Source organism: Chlorocebus sabaeus, chromosome 2 (genome assembly GCF_047675955.1).
Source record: "Chlorocebus sabaeus isolate Y175 chromosome 2, mChlSab1.0.hap1, whole genome shotgun sequence".
NCBI classification, from domain to species: domain Eukaryota; kingdom Metazoa; phylum Chordata; class Mammalia; order Primates; family Cercopithecidae; genus Chlorocebus; species Chlorocebus sabaeus.
In genome coordinates this window covers 13,484,737-13,496,204 of record NC_132905.1, presented here as the reverse complement: position 1 = coordinate 13,496,204, position 11,468 = coordinate 13,484,737, and the positions used below count along the sequence as shown (strand labels likewise).

General features: G+C 54.1%; 1 protein-coding gene and 1 long non-coding RNA gene across 5 annotated transcripts in view; one reads left to right on the top strand and one right to left on the bottom strand.

Annotated features, from left to right (window-relative positions):
- The window catches only part of RIPOR3 (RIPOR family member 3), a 104,411-nt gene that overhangs the window by 42,102 nt on the left and 50,841 nt on the right, over positions 1-11,468 (bottom strand). For all 4 annotated transcript variants that reach the window (XR_012089107.1, XM_073005869.1, XM_073005870.1 and 1 more), the window contains one exon: positions 3,042-3,160. Coding sequence is in view for 3 of the 4 variants with exons in the window: in XM_073005865.1 (XP_072861966.1) it covers positions 3,042-3,160 (119 nt within the window). In the remaining variant the exon portion in view is untranslated. The remainder of the gene's footprint in view (positions 1-3,041; positions 3,161-11,468) is intronic.
- Positions 3,164-9,651, top strand: LOC103244404 (uncharacterized). Its single transcript, XR_012089108.1, has 2 exons — positions 3,164-3,302; positions 4,308-9,651. It is a non-coding gene; the product is annotated as an uncharacterized lncRNA (long non-coding RNA).

Sequence of the window (11,468 nt, the reverse complement as noted above, 5' to 3'; positions counted from 1 at the left end):
TTGCAGTGAGCCTAGATTGCACCACTGCATGCCTGGGCGACAGAGCAAGACTGTCTCAAAAAAAAAAAAAATTTATTAAGAATTTCTACTTGGGGCCGGGCACAGTGGCTGACACCTGTAATCCCAGCGCTTTGAGAGGCTGAGGTGGGTGGATCACCTGAGGTCAGGCGTTCCAGACCAGACTGGCCAACATGGTGAAACCTAGTCTCTACTAAAAATACAAAATTTAGGCCAGGCGTGGTGGCTCATGTCTATAATCCCAGCATTTTGGGAGGCCAAGGCAGGTGGATCACCTGAGGTCAGGAGTTCAAGACCAGCCTGACCAATATGGTAGAACCCTGTCTCTGCGTGCACCTGTAATCCCAGCTACTCAGGAGTCTGAGACAGGAGAATTGCTTGAACCCAGGAGGCGGAGGTTGTAGTGAGCCGAGATCATGCCACTGCACTCCAGCCTGGGCAACAGAGCAGGACTCTGTCTCAAAAGAAAAAAAAAATACAAAAATTAGCCACGCATGGTGGTGTGTAGTCCTCCAGCTACTCAGGGGGCTGAGGCAGGAGAATCACTTGAACCTGGGAGGCAGAGGTTGCAGTGAGCCAAGATTGCGCTATTGCACCCCAGCCTGGGCAACAGAGAGAAACTATCTCAAGAAAAAAAAAAAAAAAATTTGAGAGACTGGGGTGGGAGGATCGCTTGAATCAAGAAGGTCAAGGCTGCAGTGAATTGCACCACTGCACTACAACCTGGGCGACAGAGTGAGACCCACAAAGAAAACTTTCTAGAGCACAACGGCAGAGCATTCAATTACCGTACAGAGCGCAGGCTGCCTGCTCTTGAAGCTGCCCTTGGCTACAGGGTCTGCAGACCCTACCCCTCCTTCCAGACCACACAGGGGTCCCTATAGTGCTTCAGTGGACCAGCCTCACTCTGGGGCACACAGCTTGGAGAGCGTCAGCTGGGCTGGATGGCCCCCTAGCCAGGTAATCTGCACAGCTGACCTTCCCAGCCTTGATCACAGACCCCTACAAGAAAGTGAGGGCCTCTGATAAAGCCCAGGACAGGGCCTGAGTAGGTGCTCCATGAACATCTGCTGCGTGAACCGGGATTCCTAAGGTGCTTTCAGCTGGGACACTCCAGTATCTTAACCCTGGGGTCCTGGCACCCATGGGAAGGGAGCCCCCAGGGAAAGGTTAGTGAGCTGGGTGGGCTGACCTCGGCAGGGTGGAGGTGGGGTCCCATCCCAGCAGCAAACACCCCTGGGAAAGAGCTTAGGGACCACACACAGGAGGGACCTGGCCTGGTCTGGGGATCGAGGGTCCTCCCCCAGGACCTAGCAGTAAGTCAATGCCTGCAGGTGATTCAGCAGGAACTGGAGGAGTGGGGCGGGAACTGCAGGAAGAGGGCACGTGTGTGCTGAGGCCCTGAGGCTGGGAGGGGAGGGAGGCAAGCTGCTGGGGCCAGGTCCCAGGGGCCTCTAGGCCAGGAGGGCACTGGGTTTATTCTAAGCAGCATGAGAATCTGCAGGGTTTCAAGTTGGGGAAGAGCATGGTGGGATTTGGTTGTTGACTGACTCACTGACCTACTGGGTTCTGCACTCTGCTCTGGCTGGGGACCCCCACCTGTCCACCCCATCGGCTCAGACAGACAGAGGTTTGGCCCCCTCAGGATATCGGAAAACTGCCCCAGTCCCCAGTCCTGCCCACTCGTAAACGGTTCCCTGAGGGCTTGTACCGTGCCTGGCATGAGGCCCTGGAGCCAGGGGGCAGCAGGCCTGAGCTTATCAGGCTGTGGCCTCCGGGAGCAGAAACAACCTTCCGCCCAGGGACTTAGTACCTAAAGCGGGAGGAGACACAGGACGGGGCAGCAGGCAGGGCCTGGTCCAGCCAGCAACTCCGGGAACTCGGCCACAGGGTCAGTGCTGCCCCCCAGGCCCAGCTGTGCCAAGCCTGCTCCCTCATCTGATAACCCCCCACAGCACCGGCCACATGGGTTGCTGGCCCTGCCTCCCTCGTGGTTCCTTCCCAACAGCCCCAGGAGCAGGGCGCACCCACAATTCCCACTGTTCAGATGAAGACAACAAGGCTGGTGAGGTGAGGTCACTTGCCCCAGGTCACAGAGCCAGAAGAGGTAGCCCCATTGCCTAGTCTTTCAGACAGGAAGAACATTCCTTCCCAACCCCGCCCTTAGGAGACGCAACCCTGCGCCAGTTTTGCTCTGTGACCTTGGGTCAGTGGCTCCACCTATCTGAGCCTCTGGTTTTTTGGTTTTTCTTTTTTGGTGTTTTTGTGGGGTTTTTTGAGATGGCATCTTGCTCTGTCACCCAGGCTGGAGTGCGGTGGTGCGATCTCGGTTCACTGCAACCTCCGCCTCCCAGGTTCAAGTGATCCTCCCACCTCAGCTTTCCAAATAGCTGGGATTACAGGCACGTGCCACCACACCTAACTAATTTTTGCATTTTTAGTAGAAACGGGGCTTCACCATATTGGCCAGGGTGGTCTGAAACTTCTGACCTCAAGTGATCCGCCCGCCTCGGACTCCCAAAGTGTCGGGGTTACAGGCGTGTGCCACCACACCCAACCTGATTTTTTGGTTTTTCAAAAAAATGTTTGTAGAGATGGGGTTGTGCTATGTTGCCCAGGCTGGTCTCAAGTTCCTGGGCTCAAGTGATTCTCCTGCCTCTGCCTCCCAAAGTGCTGGGATTATAGGCGTGAGTCACTGTGCCTAGCCAGAGCCTCAGTTTTTTTAATCTGCCAAGTGGACCTGCTAAGCTCAGGCAGATCAACTTCTGGAGCATTTGAAATGATAACCATTCAGGTCTCAAGGAAATGATAGGTTTATCCCAACACCAAGATACTCTCTTTCTCTCAATCTCTCTCTCTCTCTCTCTCTTTCTCTCTCTCTCTCTCTCAATCTCTCTCTCTCTCTGCAAGTCAGGCTGAGAGTGAGCCTTCGGGTCTCTGGCAGCAGGAGGAGGATGTCCCTGCCCTTGACCATTAACAAGCCCCGCCCCTGCACCGCGACACAGGACATGGGCGGAACTTACGCAATCCTCCGGCTCTGTGCGCTGCTGAAGCCTGCAAAGGAGGCGCTCCGGCCCACAAGCCCCACAGCCCCTGTGTCCCCAGGGGACAGGAACCGCAACCTCACTGACATGGCGGTCACCTGCAAGGAGAGGACAGGAGAGTCAGCCTGGCACCATCATCCGGCGAGTGCTGTCCACAGGTCAGCCACCTTCCACCACCACCTACAGACCTCACGACGGCCCCAGAGTGTTGTGGGGGCTGGTACTGTGCCCAGCTTACAGGTCAGCAAGCTGAGGTCCCATAAGGGTAGGGGACCTGATGGGGGACAGTGATGGGAACAGAATTCAAACCCAGGTGTCTGTACTCTGCACTCTGTGCTCAGGTACCCTAATGCCGGGCAATGCTGCCTCCCAGAGCAGGAGGACGGCACCTCCTGAACACAGCCCTCTCACCCCCACAGACACTCCTCTCCCTCCTCCAGCCCTCCCTGAGCACCTAACACAGGTGAACTCTGCAAGGCAGGCCAAGTCCCCCCATCCTCAAGGGCCGAACGGTCATGCTACAGAGTCTGTGTTGGAGTGATGGGGGTCCCCAGAGGGCATCTGACCCAGCCGTGAAGAGGCGCCCAAGAGCTGAGGAGGAAGGCTGACGTGGGGTGAAGGGGAAGGGTGTCCAAGGCCGAGGGAACAGCCTGAGCAAAGGCCAGGACGCATGAGGGGCCTTGGTGTCATCCAGAAGCAGCAAGAAGCTCAGTGGGCTAAAGATGAGGTCAGAGAGGCTGGCAGGGCTCGGGTCCCGAGGGGCCTTGGTAGCCCGAAGGAGGGGCTTGGCCTTACAATGGGGCAAGGGTGACTGGGAGCCATGGGAGGGCCTTGAGAAGGGGGTGAAAAAGCCCAATTCACATGAAGCCAGGCTGCTGGCATCAAAGCTGCTTCCACCCCAATCCATTGCCCCGTCTCTGACCCGCCCTGCAATGGGGTCAACGCTGAGCCCTGGCCATCTTCTCTTTTTTCCAAACCATCTCTAGATTGGGAAAATGCCACCCTACCCCTTGGGAATGTAGGTCAGCGTCTTCCAGCACAGGCACCTGGAAAGTTCTCCTTCATATCTAACCTAAATCTCAGCTGCTATAGTTTCATACTTTGTTCCTTTGCCAGGGTAGTGTCAATCCAAGGATTCCAGGGACCCCACTGCCCAGATAAAACCTATGAAAAAGCTCCAGTCCACCTAGGCCCTCATCTTCCTGCACGATGAGACCCCCATGTTCCAACATCTCTTTCCCCCAGGGGCCAAGTCCACGCTGCCACACCTCCGCTCACTTGGGGGCCTCTGCCTGGAAAAACTTCCTCTATCGAGCCACATCTGCGCAGCATCTACTACTGCATCTCCTGGCAGATCTGTGCAGCCTCCACAAGCCTCCTCCCATATATCCCCCACCCCACAGCCCCACATGTGCTGTACACAGGAAAGCTTGGCAACAAAGAAAGTGGATCTGGGTTCAAATCCCAGCTGTGCCACTCAGGCTCTGGGCCTCAGTGATCACAACAGTAAAATGGGAATTCAGAAAGGACCTCCCGTGGAGACTGCTGGAAGGACCAAGGAGAGCACGTCCTGAGAGCCCACAGTGTGCAAGAGACACGTCAGAAGGGCTGGCTCTCTCTGTGCAATTGGCTAAGACCCCAGCCCTGCAGGTGAGCCAGGTGACCCAGATGACCCAGGTGACTCAGGGAGAGCCAAGTGAGAAGTGAGCGGCTTCTAGCCCTGATGGAGGAAGGTGGCAAGCATTTGCTGACCACTCACTGTGTGGCAAGCCTGGTGCCGTGAGTGGCTACGAATCCATGAACAGCTATGAACCCATGACTAGCAGCGTTGTGTACAGATGGGGAAGTTGAGGCATCATTCATCAAGTGCTCATTACTCATTACTAAGCTGGCCCTGCACTAAATGCTTTATGTAAATTATGAAATCCACATAACCCTCTTAAGAGCAGGAGCTTTTGATGACCTAATTCCATAGATGAGGAAACTGAGGCTCAGAGAAGTGATGAGACTAGCCCAGGGGCCCCAGCAGGGCACCTGAGCACTGGGTTTAGAACCAGTGGATGCCCGATGTCAGAGCTTGTCTCACCTGCAGTCAGGAGTGCCTTGCATTGGGGCCTTGCAACGCCCCCCCCCCAATAAAGAGGTCCCCCACAGTCCCCTCCTGTGCTGTGCTGTGCTGTGCTGTGCTGAGCCAGCTTGTACTAGCTCACAAGAGTCAACTGGGCCAGGCACAGTGGCTCACACCTGTAATCCTAGCACTTTGGGAGACCAAAGCAAGCAGATTGCCTGTGCTCAGGAAGGAGTTCAAGACTAGCCTGGGCTACATGGTGAAACTTCGTCTACTAAAATACAAAAAATTAGCTGGGGGTTGTGGCAGGCACCTGTAGTCCCAGCTACTCAGGAGACTGAGGCAGGAGAATCGCTTGAACTTGGGAGGTGGAGGTTGCAGTGAGCTGAGGTCATGCCATTGCACTCCAGCCTAGGCAACAGAACAAGACTCTGACTCACAAAAAAAACAAAAAAAAAAACAAAAAAGAGTCAATTGTTAAATGTTCAGGAATTTTGTGAGCCTGTTGACATCATGTTGGTGGTTTGAAATCAGCCACAGTAAGAGTATTTACACCACAGAAAGTGGCAAGTTCTACAAGTTAGAGTTTCTGTCTGCTGCTTGTTAAATATTTATGAGCTCCTCACTGCTGTTGCCCTGATCAGCACCTATGCAGGGCCTGAGAAGCTGCTCAAACTGCTTGATCCCCCCCAGCCAAGCCAGGCAAGAGATAAGGACGGAGTAGGGAGGGATTCCCCAAGGTGTGTAGTTGGGACATGCTCTGGAGCCAGCCTGGGGACTGGAGCTGAAAGGGGTCTCCCCAGCCCCTCCCTCTGCACCTCCCCATCAGAAGCCTTCTGGGCCATTCCTGGAGCTTCACCTCAGTCACTCCACTTCAAGGTCAGAAAGAAGGACAATTGCTAAGCAGTTCCTCCCCATGCAATGCTCAAAACAAGCCCCAGGTCCTCCTGCTCAGTGTGAGAGAGAGGAGGACAAAGGAGGGGAACTAAGGCTTGGAGCAGACCTGCAGAACCTGACAGCAGATTCATCACTCACAGCACTATGAGGTTCAGTGGCCCCATTTTTCTTATGAGGAAAGAAAGGCTCTGAGAGGTGAGAGGCAACTCAGGGACACATATATTTCTTTCTTTATTTCCTTTTCTTTCTTTCTTTCTTTTTTTTCAGACAGGGTCTGGCTCTGTTGCCCAGACTGGAGTGCACTGGCACAATCTCAAGCTCACTGCAACCTCCACCTGCTGGGCTCAAGCCATCCTCCCACGTCAGTCTTTCAAGTGGCTGGGACTACAGGCACACCACACCCAGCTAATTTTTGTATTTATTGTAGAGACGGTTTCACCATGTTGTCCAGGCTGTTCTTGAACTCCTGAGCGCAAGTGACCCACCCACCTCAACTCCCCAAAGTGCTGGGATTATAGCCGTGAGCCACCATGCCTGACCAGGACACACATTTTTCAAACTGAAGTCTGGCTCTTCCTTCTTCCATGTGCCATCGCCACATGGATTGGCTTCCTGGCTAAACCCTCCTCATCTTTCAGTCCACGTGTCCCCTCCCCCAGGAAGCCTTCCTGGACACCTCCCCACTCCTAGCTGTGTCCGGTGTTTCCTCCGGACGCCCCTGACTTCCTCTGTTAGAGTGGACTGTGAATGGTGACTTGTCTATCTCCCCATCCTAGACAGGGAGCTCCCTGCAGGCAGGGAGCAGGTGCATGGAAGATTGATAACGCATCTTTATTGAACCAGAAAACAACGAAGGAAAGGTTGACGCTGCTTCCCCTACTTCACCAGGTTGTGCAACCCGAGAGGAGGGTGCTGGAATAATAACAGTAATAATAATAATAACCACTATGTACTAGACTCTAAGGCAAAGATGGACAAATGTTTTCTGTGAAAAGCCAGATAGAAAGGCTGGGCGCGGTGGCTCACACCTGTAATCCCAGTACTTTGGGAGGCTGAGGTGGGTGGATCACCTGAGGTCAAGAATTCGAGATCAGCCTGGCCAACATGGTGAAACTCTACTAAAAACACAAAAACTAGCTGAGCGTGGTGGCACACGCCTGTAGTCCCAGCTACTCTGGAGGCTGAGGCAGGAGAATCGCTTGAATCCGTGAGGCAGAGGTTGCAGTGAGCCGAGATCGAGCCACTGCACTCCAGCCTGGACAACAGAGCAAGACTCCATCTCAAAAACAAACAAACAAAAAGCCACATAGTACATATTTTTGGTTTTTCAGGCCATACAGTTTTTGTCACAACTACTCACTTCTAGCATTAATTTAGAGCAAAACCAGCTGCATTATTAATTCATTCATTACGTAAATGAATTATGCCATGGCTGTGTTTCAGTAAAACTTTATTTACAAAAGCTGCAGCAGCTGTTGAGGATGATGGGTGGCCCTGCCTCTGACCCTTGGGTAGCCAGCACTGCTTGCTACCTGCTCTAAGGACTTAAAATTGTCATTTCATTCTCCAACACCATATGAGACAAGTACTATTATTATCCCCCATTTTGCAGATAAGGAAACTGAGGCTCATGCCAGGCATGGCGACTCGCCTGTAATTCCAGCACTTTGAGAGGCTGAGGTGGGTGGATCACTTGAGCCCCGGAGTTCGAAACCAGCCTGGGTCTCCTAGTGAGACCTGGTCCCTACAAAAAATACAAAAATTACCTGGGTGTGGTGGCGTGCACCTGTAGTCCCAGCTACTGCGGGAGGCTGAGGTGGGAGGATCACTAGAGACTTCCCGGCAAGTCGAGGCTGCAGTGAGCTGAGACTGCACCACTGCACTCCAGCCTGGCTGACAGAGTGAGACCCTGTCTAAAAAGAAAGAAAGGAAGGAAGAAAAGAAGGAAAAGAAAAAGGAAAGAAAGAAAAGAAGGAAACCGAGGCTCATAGAGGACGGAAATGAGTCCTCTGAGGTCACACAGGTAGGAAGTGCCAGAGCTGGAAGTGGACCTGGGCGCGTGGACTCCAAAGCCTGGCCTCGGGACTAGGCTGCACTTGCTCCCGGAGCGGAGCTCTGCTGAGGACACGCCCCCCTCCCAGAAGCCAGATCTCCTCCAGGAGGGAAGAGGCCCCAGGATGGAAATAGGATTGGGAGGGGGACCTGCCAAGCTAGAAAGGTAGCCCTGGGTGGTGGCTGAGAAAAATCAAGCCCAACCTCTTTTGGCTTCAGGGTGTTACAGCCCCAACCCCTGTGGGCCCCTTGGGGCCGGCGGACAGTGACGGTTCCCAGGCAGCTCAGCTGCGCCCCCTCCCGGCTGGGCCTAGCGGGGCTGATCCATGACGTTGACCTGGAGCCCAGCCAAGCTGTGTTTCTTGTGGTAAAAGAGACAGATCTTCCCCTGGATGATTGGGGATGGGATGGCCAGGCTGAGACCCAGAATCTCAGGAGCCTTCAGCGGACAGTTTCTGACAGGTCCAGTTTGTCACCTGCGACTAAGGGTGACATTCCTGATATTTAAGCACTCGCACAGCAGCAAGTGGAGGCTGGGTGCTGGAGCAGGGTCTTGAAGACCCTGTCCCCTCCCACCATGTGTCACTACGCCTGCTGGGGCTGGCATTAACCCTTTAGCTACCGGGTTGTGGGCAGGTCTAGGAGGTCCCTGGGGAGGCATCGGGAAGAGAGGAGGGACGCTTGGGGGGTGCTTAGGGCAGCCCCGGGTAACCAGCACTCTGCAGGCATGAGAGACAGGGCAGAGACCCTGCTGGGCCCCAGGGCAGAGCAGGGAGGCACAGAGTCATGCAGTTTCCAAACCTTTGGTGGCAGACAGGACAGCCTCTTCCACTCCGTGTCCCTCGCTGCCTCTCTCTGGCCTGGCACTTAGAACCGATGCCGTTCAGACCTGGCCTGGAGAGGAAGCCAGGTGCTCCCAGACACACTGGGGACTGTCCTGGACCTCCGTCCCCAAGGTGTGGCTGGAGGAAGCAGAGCCCACTCCCGCTAAATCTGTCCTGCTCACTGCTGACCGAAGCTGCCCTGCGTCTCCTCCCCACTGCCAGCCAGAGGGAACCTGCAATTTCACCTCATTTAGAGGTAAAACATCTAAATTTAACGTCATGGGCTTTCGGGGCTGGGTGGCTTTTATGCCTGAGTCCCTCACTTAGGGCTCTTTTTTATCCACTCAAATGCCAGCCAGGGCTTAGTTTGCTTATAGGAGTTTCCAAAATAGCTCCTTTGGTTTCGCATGAAAGGAAATGGCAAAATAGCCCAGGAAGAGGAATGTGAGTTTACACAGAAGACAGACGGGCGCCCGAGGAGGCTTCTCTGGGAACCAGTTTGCCTGTACCAGAGGGAGCCCGAGAAAGTGTGGAGTCCAAGAGTCCAACTCGCTCATTTTACCGATGGCAAGACTAAGCCCAGGATGGTCACACAACTTGCCTGGACCACCCAAAGGCGACTGGAAGAGCCAGAAGGACCCAAACTCCTCCTCCCTGCCAAAGCACGGGCCTCAGCCGGAGCTCCCCTCCAGCCTTTGCCCTGGCTGTGCCCTCTGCCTGGCACACCCCTCCCTTCCCCCAGGTCTTCCGTATCACTCTCTCCCAGCCTGCAGGCCTCACAACCAAGGCCACCGCCTCAGAGAGGTCCTCGCTGACACCCTTGGCTAATGTGGCCTTGCCCCTCACCCGTATTCTTCAAAGAACTCACGGTTCTGACTGTCTTATTCATCAGTTAATCAAGTATCCTTCTCAAGAATCTTAGCTCCTGGGGGCAGGGAGTTTTTCTGTCTTTTTAAAAAAAAATTTTGGGGCCAGGCACACGCCTGTAATTATGGGCTCATGCCTGTAATCCCAGCACTTTGGGAGGCTGAGGCGGGTGGAACACCTGAGGTCAGGAGTTCGAGATTAGCCTGGCCAACATGGTGAAACCCTATCTGTACTAAAAATACAAAAATTAGCCAGGTGTGGTGGTGGGCTCTTGTAATCCCGGCTACTCAGGAGGCTGAAACAGGATAATCGCTTCAACCCAGGAGGTAGAGGTTGCAGTGAGCTGAGATCACACCATGGCACTCCATCCTGGGCAACAAAGTAAGATTTCATCTCAAAAAAAAAAAAAAAAAAAAAAAAAAGAAAGAAAGAAAAAAAGAAAAAAGAAAAATATATATATATATATTTTATAGAGATGGGTCTTGCTATGTTGCCCAGGCTGGTCTCAAACTCCTGGCCTCAAGCGATCCACATGGTGTGAGCCACCATGCCCGGCCTGCTTGTTTTTAAAGAATGTATTTAAATGAAAAGAGACAAATTTAAAGGACCCTTGGTTTAAATAGAGCAGGTTGGAACCACCCTCACGGCAGCCCATGGTCCTGGCTCTGCCATCCTCCAGAACCACCTGGAGCCAGGAGGGGACACCCAAGGTGTCTCTGTGCAGAGGACAGCGGCCTGATGGACAGACAGACGATGAGTGCCCTGATTTCTGATTTAGGAGAAGAACAAGCAACTCTTTGGGAAGCCCCAGTGTCCCCTGCTATCTACTGTCCCAGGACTGCAGGCAAAGGGACACCTTCTGCCCGCAGATCAGTCAACAGCAGGCACGGGAGTGAGGACCAGGGTCCAGGGAGGCTGCTTCCCTCTGTCTGTCAGTCTGCAGCCCTGGGTCCCACCCACTCCACTGGCATTTCCCCAGATAAAGATGACTCATGAATTTCTGTGAATTATCCAGAGGGTGTTTTAATTCAAATGGCCCCATCACTGCCCCGTCACCACTCCCACCAGCCATGCCAGGGGTCAGCCAGGAGTCACCTTGAAGACAAAGTCTCTCTTTGGGAGAGAAGCCTCTTGAGGCCACTGTGGGGGTGGCCGTGTATCGGGGTGCCAGGTGGGAAGGCAGCTGGGGCCTGCCCAGGCTGGGGAAGAGAGCACGGGGTGTGGGGGGTGAAGGAAGATAAAGATGGGACCGTGGGAGGGTCGTGGGAGGGTCGTGGGAGGGTTGTGGGAGGGAGTGGGGGAAGCTGGGCTTCCAAGAAGCACAGGCTGACTTGGGGATCCCATCTCAAATGCACCCCACCCTGGTCTCCAGCTGTAGGAGCAGTGATAAGGATGAGGACAGGCAGGAGGGACTGAGATAAGGTGAGAGCAATTGGGGACTGCAGACAGACCCCTGACACTGAGGGAGTGAGGTGACCTGGTGGTCGCTGTTCCAGGCCCAGCAACTTTGTTTGACTATCAAAAACCGGAAACAGGCCGAGTGCGGTGGCTCATGCCTATAATCCCAGCACTTTGGGAGGCCGAGGTAGATGGATAACTTGAGGTCAGGAGTTTGAGACCAGCCTGGTCAACATGTTGAAACCAGATCTCTACTAAAAACACAGAAATTAGCCAGGCGTGGTGGCGCATGCCTGTAAT